Here is a 14,216-nt window from a genome sequence, read left to right as displayed (position 1 = left end):
GCTCGGTGTGCTGACACTGCTGCTACTCGCTTTGGAGGAAGCTGTAATCAGGTCCCAGAAGAAAAACTAGCCCACCAACCTAACCCCGGCGTTTAACCCAGACAGCAGCAGTGGAGGTTGTCGGTGTTGTGTTCGTGTTGGGACCCACCTCTGCATGAAGTGGTACAGTCCCATTAGTCGCAGTCCTGTGCGCAGCAGCAGCAGTTAGCGGACAAACGGGATGACCAACATGCGGATAAAAAGCAGTTTACAATAAAACGGACAATATAATGAACTTTTACCAGCTGATTATTTTACTGGGAGCTTCAGGTAAGTCTAATTACCGTCGCTAATGTGTGTTACCTTTACTAAAACCTTCAACAAAGCAACAGGTTGTTTCTATGTGAACTTACTGCTCATCCCAGTAAAACTGCGCTGTGGCGTCTGCAGCGCAAAAGTGATTCTTTCTAAATGATTATGTTTTATTTTTTATTTGGGTGAATTTACCGAGATAGATTATACCGATAGAATGAATTATGTGCCGATATTTTAACCAGTTAATGCTTTATAGCTCATGTTGTAACCTACATAATTGTGCTTAAAAGTATTGTAACTTTTTACTTTATCTCCTCAAGTAAAATTAATGCTCCCTATTTGCTGTTACAGGCATGTCTGTACAGTATACAGTAGTTTACTCAATAAAAGCAGAATTATGCAGTTTGGAGTATAATCTTTAGTATTGGAATTTTATTCTATGGATACAGTCTACCTTCTGCAATAATTAGTCAATCAATTAAAAATTCAATTAATTATTTTAGTCAATTTTCAAGCAAATTATTAGACACAGCTTTGGTGGATTTCAAGGATTTCTCTGTTATGTATATTATATAATAAACAAACAATATTTTTTGAATTTTTGACTGCTGGTCAAAATTATTGCAGCCTAGTGTGGGAGACCTAAATGTGCAGTATAGTGCTCAAATATACTTGTGATGATAAATATGAGGATGGTGCACTCCTGATAATGAATGTTCACTTGTCACAAACTTTCTGAGGTTGCAACACTGCAGTGAAACCCTTCATCAAACATGACTATAACATGACTGTAAGACTATATTCATTCTTATCAGCGGTTTTTATTGGACTACTGAGTCAATGTGAAGGAATGCGCCACACAGTACAGCCAGGAAATGTGACAGCTTTGGAGAGGAAAAGTCTGACTATGTTCAGGAAACATGCATCATGTGCAGCAGAGCAGTGACCTGGAATACATGTGTAACCAAATACTGTTTTAAAAGGTGTTGTTATCTTGAAATGAGGCCTCTACCCTGTATGCAGGTGGAGGAAGAGGCTGTCTGCTGTCTCTGTAACCTATTCATTAACCTACAGTGAGTCACACCTGATGGGAACGTCATGTAAACATCACTTAAGAGACACGTTAGTGCCGCGTTCAGCAGTTCCTGTGTTTGTTTCTCCAAACTTCCTCTCATCTCAAGGCATTAATGGAGGTTAACGGTTTGGTTTAAATCTCTTGCATTTAATTGGCCCTTTCACAACCAGCTGGCCGAGGCCACATGCTCTCATTGGTTGGGAGTTTGTGACCTCCTCCCCCTCTCAGCTTCACAAGTAGGACAAGGGAAAGGGGCCCTAACAATGGACTGGTCCATAAAGAAAAAAGAAACAAAGGCAAGACCATAGCTCCTATGAGGAATTTAGGAGCTTTAGGACCCCTCAGTGTGTCTAAAACCCACAGTTTCATTACCATCATCACTATTTGTGTTGTACTTCGACGTGCAGATAAAGTGCATCAGAAAACCCATACACCTGACGGGATTCATTGTGCATTCAAAAAGAGAAACTTTTCCACAGTTTATATGAACTATTAATAAAATTAGCTGCTGTTGACTTGTTTTCAAATCAGAATGAAACTAGCAAATATTATTTATTTTGCGAACACAAGAAGTATGCAGAGTACAGTATCCTCTAACTGGTCCTTAGGGTCACAAGGCTGGTGGACTTACTTTTGTTTAGATTTCCTGTCTTCTGGGAAATGTTTAGAGTGAGTTCCTGCCCCACCTAAAGCAAGTACAACTAACAGAAAGCAGCCACGAGAGCCTGACTGCTCCATCCCCTCCTTCTGTGATGACAACCCCCTACCTCTTCACAAGCCCCCCCTTCTCTCACACACACACACACACACACACACACTGGAATTTAACCTTCCTGACCCTGGTACTGAGCAACAGGGAAACCCCCACACATGTAATCTCGCTCTGTCTTTGCTCCCCTCCCAGTTTGATATGACACACATGACTTTATCTCCTGTAGTGTTGGGTAATCATGAATCATCTATGTAGACACCCACAGCTGTTTCTGCAGTAATCAAAATGTCGGGATGTGCGTCCTTTTCTTGTCTTCAAACTGTTTTCGTGTGCCCTCAGTTGCCAGCTTATCACGGACACGCAGTTAAAACTAGGGCAGTCTAATACAACAGTCCTTGAAAACTTTGTCCAACCCCTTTTTATCAACAAGGGCTAGACTAAATACATTAGAAACATTTGCAGTATCACACTGCGGTTTAACAAGCCACCAACTGCAGCCTAAATAACTATAAAGGTGTTTCAAGTCTATCTTAAAACAGTTTTTGGTCTCTGTAATTGTTTTCTGCTTTCTTAAACTCCTAAATTCTAATATAAGCAACGAAGAGCAAAATGAGGATCTGCAACATTTATATTAGTTGTGTGTGTGAAACGTTAACGTTCACTACAAAGAACATCAAGCTAAGCTCTTATTGCCATATTGTTTCTCTGTTTGTCTTAACTGCGTCAGTGTGTGCGTGTGATGGTGTGAATGTCATCGTGCGGGAGAAGCAGCGGTTTGCGATGCTTTTCCAGTCCGTGGTCCTCCCGTGTCAGTACCAAACGGCCTCCACCCAGACTCCCGTGGTGCAGTGGTGGTACAAGTCCTACTGTCGAGACCGCACACGGGAGTCCTTCACCCTGCCAGAGAAATTGGGCATCCAGGCCTCCGAGCTCGGAGCCACATCCCATCTGGAGTGCTCAGACAGCGGCCGCACGGTTCGGATTGTGGCCTCAGCGCAGGGAGCTTCCATGACACTGGCCGAGCACTACAAAGGCAGAGACATCAGCATCATAAACAGTAATGTCATCAATCTTATTTATTCTTATGAGACAGATATGAAATAAGAAGGAGTTGCTGCAGCTGTTTGGCCACTTCACTCTGCAGGAAACGGCGCTGACTGTGCTTTGTGTTTCCTGTTCTCTAAATAGTCATCTTTTGTCTTGATCTTACAAAGAAGCAGGCGTCACACACATACAATCACCTCCACTCCCACTCATGTAATGACTCCTTTTAATTCTCAGACCTTATCGAGACAAAACACCTGTCTTCTATCCACGTGTGTCAGTGAAACAAGTCACATTCAACAATTCCCTCCTAACGTCATGAAATACAGTAATAAAGAAAGTTTCATGGGCATGACGTAAATCATCATCTTAGCTTCTGTATTGATGGGGCGATTTCACAATCTAAAGTGCATTCCACAGGTTAAACACTGATGTAAAAAATTATAATAAATGTCTTACAGTGGAAATAAGCCTGTTTCTTGTCTCTGTGCAGAAGCAGACCTGAGGATCGGGAAGTTGGAGTGGGGTGACAGTGGAGTGTACGTCTGTAAAGTCATTATTGCTGACGACCTGGAGGGGAAGAATGAGGGCCAGCTGGAACTGCTGGTGCTCGGTATGCCTTCGCTATATATACAGTGGGTACGGAAAGTATTCAGACCCCTTTAAATTTTTCACTCTTTGTGTCATTGCAGCCATTTGCCAAAATCAAAAAAGTTCATTTTATTTCTCATTAATGTACACTCAGCACCCCATCTTGACAGAAAAAAACAGAAATGTAGAAATTTTTGCAAATTTATTAAAAAAGAAAAACTGAAATATCACATGGTCATAAGTATTCAGACCCTTTGCAGTGACACTCATATTTAACTCACATGCTGTCCATTTCTTCTGATCCTCCTTGAGATGGTTCTGCTCCTTCATTGGAGTCCAGCTGTGTTTAATTAAACTGATTGGACTTGATTAGGAAAGGCACACACCTGTCTATATAAGACCTTACAGCTCACAGTGCATGTTAGAGCAAATGAGAATCATGAGGTCGAAGGAACTGCCCAAGGAGCTCAGAGACAGAATTGTGGCAAGTCACAGATCTGGCCAAGGTTACAAAAGAATTTCTGCAGCACTCAAGGTTCCTAAGAGCACAGTGGCCTCCATAATCCTCAAATGGAAAAAGTTTGGGACGACCAGAACTCTTCCTAGACCTGGCTGTCCAGCCAAACTGAGCAATCGTGGGAGAAGAGCCTTGGTGAGAGAGGTAAAGAAGAACCCAAAGATCACTGTGGCTGAGCTCCAGAGATGCAGTAGGGAGATGGGAGAAAGTTCCACAAAGTCAACTATCACTGCAGCCCTCCACCAGTCGGGGCTTTATGGCAGAGTGGCCCGACGGAAGCCTCTCCTCAGTGCAAGACACATGAAAGCCTGCATAGAGTTTGCCAAAAAACACATGAAGGACTCCCAGACTATGAGAAATAAGATTCTCTGGTCTGATGAGACCAAGATTGAACTTTTTGGCGTTAATTCTAAGCGGTATGTGTGGAGAAAACCAGGCACTGCTCATCACCTGCCCAATACAATCCCTACAGTGAAACATGGTGGTGGGAGCATCATGTTGTGGGGGTGTTTTTCAGCTGCAGGGACAGGACGACTGGTTGCAATTGAAGGAAAGATGAATGTGGCCAAGTACAGAGATATCCTGGAAGAAAACCTCTTCCAGAGTGCTCAGGACCTCAGACTGGGCCGAAGGTTCACCTTTCAACAGGACAATGATCCTAAGCACACAGCTAAAATAACAAAGGAGTGGCTTCGGAACAACTCTGTGACCATTCTTGACTGGCCCAGCCAGAGCCCTGACCTAAACCCAGTTGAGCATCTCTGGAGAGACCTGAAAATGGCTGTCCACCAACGTTCACCATCCAACCTGACAGAACTGGAGAGGATCTGCAAGGAAGAATGGCAGAGGATCCCCAAATCCAGGTGTGAAAAACTTGTTGCATCATTCCCAAGAAGACTCATGGCTGTACTAGCTCAAAAGGGTGCTTCTACTCAATACTGAGCACAGGGTCTGAATACTTATGACCATGTGATATTTCAGTTTTTCTTTTTTAATAAATTTGCAAAAATTTCTACATTTCTGTTTTTTTTCTGTCAAGATGGGGTGCTGAGTGTACATTAATGAGAAATAAAATGAACTTTTTTGATTTTGGCAAATGGCTGCAATGACACAAAGAGTGAAAAATTTAAAGGGGTCTGAATACTTTCCGTACCCACTGTATATTGAAATAATGACATAACAAACTTTGAGCCTGTGTGATCGGTTGGCTACAGTTTTCTTTGTTTGTAGGTTTGTTTATTAGGAAGAAATGGCTTTTTGCTGCCTGCGTGCACAGTGGCCATACCACAGCTTCCATGGAAACAGTCTTTGCAAAGTCCTCCATGACCGACTCTATTGTTTAGTCAACCATACACTTTAGAGGCCTGAAGTGGACTTGGCTGTGATTTTAGTTACATCTCAAGTCACTTTGACTTTATGTATGTAAGGGTTGTGCACCTAAAAACAGACAGTATGGGATCATATTTTCGGCTGCACAATAGTGTCTATCTGTGTATATTTGTTGACTGTAGTGTGTTTGTTGCTGATTAATCATTATACAAGGCTCCTCAAACCTACACTGACCACAATATTTCTGTGCCAAAGGTCAGAGATTCACGTCTACTGTTAATGAAACCTGAAGGAGAGGAGACGATTGTTGCCAGAGCCACTCTTTAAGCTGTTACCATGGCAACCTGTCTTTTTTTTTTTATTTTAAGAGGGGACTGGAGCATGTGCTGCTGCTGTAGACATGAAGATACGTAGAAACGGGCAGAACCAGGCTAAAATCGATCATAACAAATGGGCTTTGAAAGTCTTCCAAGATGATTGTTTTTTTTTTTTGGCCTGCAAGTTTGTCTGACTTGATGTCCACATTGTAGTAAGGCCTGATCAGTCATACAATCCTCCTCCGCTGAGCACTAATCTGATTATAATCACCTCACAGGAGGTAAGAGGCAGACCTAAGCTTGTGAGAATAATAAGACTACACTGGATTTTTGGTAGGAGATTTTTTTAGCCTCACCATATTGCATTGAAGATGATGGAAACATAAGTGCGTAGGGCAATGTGCTTTTTTTGCTTTCTTGTTGACAGACAGGAAGACTGATAGCACTCTCATGTCTGTATGGAAAATAAGAAGCAATAGCCAGGTGTATCTCACGGTACCTTAGTGTGAAGACTCTGTCCAAAGGTAGCAGAATCTGCCTTAGATCACCTCTTTTGGATCAAGCTTTCTAATTAACGTTATATCTTCTTTGGATAAAACCTTAATCATCTGGCACATAATACCCTCCCATTTTAAACTTTCTGTTTCTGTAGGAATTAAATATAATAGATGCATATTACTTAGCTTTTTCCCTCTCATTCCACATGTTCATGCTAAGCTAACCAGCTGTTGTCTCCAGCTTAATATTTACTGTACAGTCTTGAGTGGTTTCAGTATTCCATCAAATTCTCAGCATCTCCCTCATTTTTCTTTTGGATTGTTTTTTTTTTTTTTTTACTTCCACTGTTTTCCCTTTTGTCTTGCAAAATCTTCACCTGCACTCCATTACCCTTTTCCATACTTTCCCTGCCTCGCTCTCTCCGAGGGCTACATAGCTCCTTTCCTCTCTCAGGTTACTCAGTGTTGCTGAGCTTTATGGTATGTAGATGTGTGTGCCAGCAAGATTCCTTATTTTATCAGGTGGGAATGGTGTGTTGTTTTTTTGTTTTTTTCCCTACAAAGTAACAGCATGCTCAGCACACACTGGAACCTGACTGCCAGTGTGTTAAATCTATCCCTCTAGTCAGACAGATCAGACAGGGACTGGTTTTTACTTTAATTACAGAGTCTCACCACCTTATGATGACACATACTAAAAAAGACTGCAGTAGCAGCACATCTGTTCCAGTCCCTCCTCTTTTTGTATTTTAGAGTTTTCTAAATACCTTGAACTTTTTTTGCGCTGTTAATCTTATATGTAAAGCACAACAGAGGCATTGTTTCACAATCATACAACTTGTGTGACCCTTTTTTCATGAGCTGCTGTGGTAAATTGTTGTCCTAGAGTTATGTGCCCCAGTTTCCAAAACCACTCTCACTCCACACACTGCCTTTGTTGGCATTGTTTGCTATGTGCATGTTTGTACGTCTGTGTGCATGTAACATGTATATCAACAGCTGCATTTATTTATTTATTTATTTTGGCTGTATTTGGCTTTAACACTGTCAGAGTGGCCTGGTCACAGAGGCTTCCTGCTGAGATCCAAAGTTGAAGAAGTTTGAGTTTTGTGCTTTGATCACATGACTTTATGCAGTTAGTATTTTTTGAAAACATCTATAGGAAACTTAAAGGCATCATATTTTAGTAGCATGAACTCTGGGCTTCAAATCATATCAGTTTGATTCATGACATAAGTCTTTAATCATGCTAGCTGCTCTTCAGGGCTGTACTGTGTTAATTTGAGCATGCTAACATGGTCACAATGACAATGCTAACATGCAGGTAATGTTCAAGACCATTAATCATCCATTCTGCTACCAAATTTTCTAATTTGCCTATCCTTTTGACTCTTGCTTCCTGCTTCCTCTGTCGGGCCTTCACCTGTGCTCTCCTTCTCTCTGCAGGCAGGACAGGTGAAAAGGACGATCTCCTACCTGACTTTGATGTGGAGATTATGCCAGGTACGGCACCTCACCTGCACTTTTGTTTCACTGCCTGGCATCTTCCATCTTTCCTAATGTCTTCTAATGTTTAATCATCACTGACAAATCAAAACTCTCCTTGACTAACAAATTTAAATGCATGAGCTTGTTTTGTCACAGATGTTTGTTACTAAATAAGAATACACAACACAGATGATACAAACTCATTCGGTTATTTAATCGACATGAAACCAGATTGTCAGATGCGCAGTTGTTATCCTTTACCCTCTGGCCTGGTTTAAATTCCACAGGGAATATGTGTTGACTAACTGAGGGTTTTTGAGTGGCACACCCTGAGGAAGTCTGGTGACAGAGTCTGGACACTTAAGAGATGTGATGATGGATAAGAGTCAGAGTTTCCTAGAGATTGTTGGAAGTTTTCTATTTTTGATCTTCTGTGGTTGGAAAGACTCAAATATCAACAGGTTTAAAGGAAGGTTATTTTAACTGGCCAATGTATCTATCAGTTATAATAAAGCTGTAGGCTACTCCACAATGCAACTACTCTACAAACGCACAGCCCACAATAAGGAACCACTGGAAAAAGAACAATTCTCAGCTGGTGCCCGTCCGGCTGACTGTTAAAACTCCTTTATTCAGACATAAAGTACTATCATTTCATCTTGTATTCTATATATATTTATCTGTGTATATGTGTGTGTTTCTTTATTCCAGAGTGGGCGTTTGTGGGATCTGTAGTCCTGGGCAGCATCTTGTTCCTGTTGTTGTTGGGTATCTGCTGGTGTCAGTGTTGTCCTCATTCCTGCTGCTGTTACGTCCGCTGCTGCTGCTGTCCTGACACCTGCTGCTGCCCACGGCACCGTAAAAAACTCCATGATTTACTTAAGCATTTCTTTCTTCTGCATGTATACTCTTCATATCAGCCTGACAACCATCATTCTGCATGGAAGGTTTACTGTTTTGTTCTTCTCCTGTACAGTATATGAGGCAGGAAAACTGGCAAAGAGTGGACACCCTGCTCAGGTTCCGGTGTATCCGTATTACATCCCTGCTGTCCCGACTGTGGTCCCTCTTGCTCCTTCATCCCACGTGGAAACCAACATTGCCTCTGTCCCCTCTGTGGAGAATAACCTGGCTGGTGGTAAGTGTCATCAACACAGTGTGAAATGTGCCAGATACGAAAAAGCTCTGTTACTGACATGATTAACCCTCATTTCATTTTTCATCTCCTTTTCCTCAAATCTTTTGCTAATTGAAATAAAACATGTGGAAGCAATAGAAATGTCTGTTGGCTACATGCACGCTTCTGAATCTAATCTCATATTAACATGTTTGAGTTTGGTCTTTTTTGAGTTTTCTGAAAGTAAATTGCACACTTAAGTGTATCTGTGTGTGTCATTGCATGGTTATGCCTTTATGTGTTTGCGTATGTATGGGTGTGTGTCCACATCCACAGCGCGCAGTGGTTATCGACTGAAAGCCAGTCCAGACCAGGACTCAATGAAAATTCTGTACTACATAGAGAAGGAGCTGGCTCAGTTTCCCTCTGCCAAGATGGCTGCACTCAAACGTAAGCCTGCACAGATTAGGCCAGTTTTTGTAATCTGTGTGGGAGTGCGACACTGTGTGTATGTGTGTGTGTGTGTATCTTTGTCCAAGTGTTTCTCTTTATGTGCATGTTCACTAGTGCTAGTTTTCATCTAATCCTCATATTCATTTCATAGCATCTAACTAAACATCCTTATTGAGATGACAAAAACACATTTTTCTTTTTCTAAAGGAAGGTTGTAGGGTCCATCTTTCTCATATTCATTGCATTTTAAAGGCTAAAGCTTGAGCTATCTGTGATTGTCAACAAACTCTATGTAAACAGCAAATAGTTAAGTCTGTCTTTCAGTGCTTTGACTTTGTCTCCTGACCTCAAACCTGTTGGTTCCTACCGAAAATCTAAATCAGTTTCAGAAACATAGTTTACAGCAGAATGGTGGAATTGATGCAAAATAAACTACATTTCCCATGTTTATTAAAATGAAGTGCAACACGGTGTGACAGTGTGACTCCTTAATATGCTTTTAATTATTTTGGTGGGTTTGGGCGTGTATAGCACAGAAGAATAAGCTTTGGAGGAGTCAGGCTTTTCACTATACAGGAAATAATTGTGCATTAGTTCTGTAAATAGGATGGTTTTTTTGACAATAAGAAGAATAAAGAATATCATCATGGCACATGAGACATTTCATCCCTCAGTTATTTGCAATGGGCTGTAATCAGACTTCATAATTATATAACCATAGTCACTTCAAACCAGTAAGTAGCTGATGTTTAGTTTGTACCATGTTTTTATCTCAGACTCTGTCACAGTTCTTCTAGCTGGACGAAACTTACTATGAAATTTATGATTTCAACATTATCCTTTACCACATCACATTTTGTGCCATTCGAAGTGTGTTACACACAGGTGAGTGGGCCTGTACAAACCACCTGTAGTAACACACTCTCCTCTATGCACACTAGACACTTTTCACGCACTAGACACTTTTCACACACTACTGTGTGTACATAATCCCACAAAAGACTAATATGTATGTTTACATGCTCATGCACTACAAATGATCCTACACTGTTCCCCAGCCAGTTGCCTGACTCACAATGTTTCTCTTTGCACATGTACAGTATTTATGTGAAGCCTTTGTACAGTTTGTATAGTTTGTTTTTTTAGTTCATTTATAGGTAACCATTTATATATAGTATATTTATAGTCAAAATCAATCAGTAGGTTAGTTGTGGATAGGTTTATACTTTTTTACTTCATTGTTGTATGTCTGTATTTATGTGGCACCGTGGTCCTGTGAGGCACGACATTTCGTTCCACTGTATGTCCCCACATGTAGCGGAATGACAATAAAGCTCATCTTGAACTTGATCCTATATTATCCTATTACACCTATAGCTTTTTAATTCTGTAGGTGGTTACAGAATAAAATGCTGGGAAATCATTGTCACAATTATTTTATGATAAGAAATAGTAAATGTGATTCTCGTCATGTGTCTGTCCCAACAGCCAGTAGCTTATCAGAGCTGAGCTCCCTGCATGATGGAGGGAATACGGACTTCAGGCACACCTACCAGACGGTCCAGATGAAGGCGCTTCCACCCATCACAGACCTCGATGACCAGTCGGTGATGAGAGCAGCTCCACCAGCACAGAATCGAAGGCTCAGACGGGACAGAGGAAACCACTCAGATGATGAACTAGACAGAAGGTATAATTAGAATTGCGGGTACTAGTCAGTGTACGCATGTGTTTAAATATAAACAGAGTAAACGTGCCATGAAATGTTGTTATTAGTTCCTTATTTGTTTCACAGTTCATGTTGTAGAGGACTTCACTGGTTAAACTTTTTGGCAAACATATGCACCATGACAGTTTTGAAGGAGTTTAGGAGTTTATTTTTCCTCAGACCATCGTAATCATGGCCTCCTCCTACCTCACACTTTTCTCCCTTTTCTTGACCATTGAAACGTCCCTAGAGCTGAGATGACAGGGCCTTACCCATAGCCAAGTTTTTTTTTTACCTGTCATGTAAAGTTTCTGAGTATTTTCGAAAGTGCTTTGAGATGAATTATTATATGGACTTCATGTTACAGTGTGTTAAATTGATTGATCTTCTTTTTTGTAGGTGGAACCCCCGCTCAGAGCACCTCCAGAGAAAGACGCTGAGCAGGAGAGGCCGGACCGGCTCCCTGGACGAGCTGGAGGAGTTTGCTCGTTCTTATAACTCCCGAGGTCGGCGGACTGAGCCTCCAGATCGGCTCTATGAAAGGGATTACAGCCCTCCCAGGCGTTTCAACAGAGATGAAGATGATGCCTGGGGCCGCCGCAGCCCTTCACCTCTACCACAAAAGAGAAGGGACACATGGGATAGTGATCGCCCGTTTCGGCCTACCCGAAGCAGAGGATACGACGATGCCTACCTCAACAGTGTGCTGGAGAGCAAGGCAAGGGGAAGGGGAGGGGACAGAGGAGGTGGGAGGATGGAGGAGGACAGTGATACGCCCTCCAAAGGCAGCTCCAGAGGAAAGGGCAGCGATACTTACTACAGCCGGTCACCTAGCAACCGTCCAGAAGACGAGGACCCTTTGCCTCCATACTCGGAGTGCGAGGCAGAGCAGCACCGCAGGGGTGACCCACCCACAGACCGGTACCGCACTGCAGAACCTCCCAGATCAGACAGATACAGGACCACTGAGCTGGCCATGAGGCCTTTCTCTTACACCCACCCCCACCCAGGAATGTCCCATACACTACAGGGGGACAGAGAGGAGAGAGACAGGAGCCGAAACCTGGTGAGTTACTTGTAGCAGGAACAAGAACTTCAGGAAAGGAAAGGAGCATCTAAACCCACTAAATAGCTACAGAATATGTCGAGTGGTATTCCAAAGTTTTTTTACTGTCAACAAAGACCAAAACAAACAATGAATGTCACCATTGTTTGGTAGTAATGATAGCAAATACTCTGTGGTCTGGTACCACCAAATATGTATTAATCCACAGCTCAAAATACACCCCAATACATGCAATACATTTACTCATGCTTGTAACATTTGCTAAAAACTACAATGCCCTATAGTTTCTCTGACCTAGCCAGTGCCTCACCAGGCTTTTAAAAAACTTAAACTCTGCGCTTTCGGCTGAATTGATTGTACTAAATCTTTTGAAAATGTTTTACAGTATTATGTACAAAGTCTGTCTCCTGTGCAATTTACCTTCAAAATGTAATGTCATTATAACTTAGATTTGACATTATTTTATGTGGATTAGTTCTTTTTGTAAATCTAAAATGAATGAGAGCAAATGAAATGACTACATTTACATGTTAACTCTGATGTGTATACTCCATCCATGCACACAGTCATTATAATGTTACAGATGCTTACTTTCTGCATCATAATCATTACTAACCCAGCTTGAGCTGCATGATTTCTGTGACTCTGACTGGACTAACATAGCATGAGCATGCAAAGTGTCTAACATGGTGCTCTTGGTGTGTATTTCCTTAACAGAGCACTGCACTGAGCAGGGACGCTCTCATAGTGTGACAAGGTTTCCCAGTCTCCACCTGCACAGCACTGCCAGTCCATTCATTTAAACCGTCCTGTTGCTCCGCAGGAGGGGATCACTGTTCCACCATCACGTGAAGTCTGACTCATCTCACCGAAATATCTGCACTGAAAACATTAGTAGATGGAAAATGCTGAGAAATTAATCAGCACTAAGCAGCATGTGCAGTCAGTCTGTTAGTACAGGATGTTTTTTGCCTTTTTATATGTGCAAGTGTAGTATGGTATATGTGTGCGTGAGTCTGTTTTTAATCGTTGAATTTGGGTTGAATTACTGGATTTACATAAACCAGTGCCAAGATGTGTTTTTTTAATGAACATCACAGTCTTCTCTTACAGTCCTTATACTCAGGTTCTTGGTATTCATGTGTGGTCTGTTGTTGGTATTGTTGGTAACTGTACACTGAATTTGTTCTGCAGATTTTATTGCACTCCTTAAACAACATTTTGAATTAAAAACTTGTCTTTAGTGTCCTTAATACCTGCGTACAGGTAGTCCTGACTACAGTGTTTAATCTGGCAATTATATTCTTGATCAATCAATTCATCACTTGGCCTATAGAATATCAGAATAATGAAAAATCCCCACTGTCATTTCTTAAGGCACAAAGTGACAGGAGTGTGCTGGGTGTTTCTCTGTATAAAGTGCCTTGGGATGATTCTGTGATTTACATAAATAAAACTGAACTGGATTGAATCTTCAGATATCTTGTTTTCTTCAACCAATAGTCTAAACGCAAAGTTTACTATAAAAATTAGTGAGCCAGTAGTAGTGTCATTTACAGATCTCTTTTTAGTACCAAAATTGACATTTTTTCTATATATGATGATGTGTTTTATGTTTTATGATTAGATTTTGACAAGGTTTATTTTGATATAAAACTCCCATTGTCTGTCACAGAATCTGATCTTTGAGTGCTTATTCTGTTTGATAATGTGTGTGATAATGTGTGTACCTTGGAGGAAACCTTTATTTTTTATCGCAGCTTATCAAGTATACACATGTAAAAACAAAGAAAACAGTAGATCTTACTGACAACTTTGATCTACAGTATAACAGAGTTTGTGCAGTTTTCAAATGCTTATATAAAGTATGTTAGATTATATGTGGGCTGCAAATCACAGCCTCATAATCTTATCAATGACACTCAGCGACCCTGGTCATCAATTTGGTCACCAATTTTTCAGTGTACATTTTGTACACGCCAAGACACAAAAAATAAAAGGCACTCTA

At 41.2% G+C, this 14,216-nt stretch overlaps 1 protein-coding gene across 3 annotated transcripts; it reads left to right on the top strand.

Annotated features, from left to right (window-relative positions):
- The first annotated feature begins 9 nt into the window (after nucleotides 1-9).
- LOC113123597 (immunoglobulin-like domain-containing receptor 2) lies at nucleotides 10-13,679 on the top strand. Of its 3 annotated transcripts, XM_026295785.2 has the most exons (10): nucleotides 10-309; nucleotides 2,809-3,138; nucleotides 3,619-3,738; nucleotides 7,823-7,879; nucleotides 8,576-8,722; nucleotides 8,841-9,002; nucleotides 9,318-9,431; nucleotides 10,923-11,124; nucleotides 11,542-12,208; nucleotides 12,926-13,679. In XM_026295785.2, exons 1-10 carry the CDS (start codon nucleotides 270-272, stop codon nucleotides 12,959-12,961), a joined length of 1,875 nt encoding a protein of 624 aa, XP_026151570.1. In that variant the 5' UTR covers nucleotides 10-269; the 3' UTR covers nucleotides 12,962-13,679. The 3 variants fall into 3 exon arrangements, with proteins under 3 accessions (XP_026151570.1, XP_026151571.1, XP_026151572.1); XM_026295786.2 differs by lacking the exon at nucleotides 7,823-7,879 and having other exon boundaries at nucleotides 11-309; XM_026295787.2 differs by lacking the exon at nucleotides 9,318-9,431 and having other exon boundaries at nucleotides 16-309.
- Nucleotides 13,680-14,216: the final 537 nt, after the last annotated feature.

Source organism: Mastacembelus armatus, chromosome 21 (genome assembly GCF_900324485.2).
Source record: "Mastacembelus armatus chromosome 21, fMasArm1.2, whole genome shotgun sequence".
In the NCBI taxonomy this organism is placed as follows: domain Eukaryota; kingdom Metazoa; phylum Chordata; class Actinopteri; order Synbranchiformes; family Mastacembelidae; genus Mastacembelus; species Mastacembelus armatus.
Note: the sequence above shows the minus strand (reverse complement) of the source record. Positions and strands in the feature narration are given on the sequence as shown.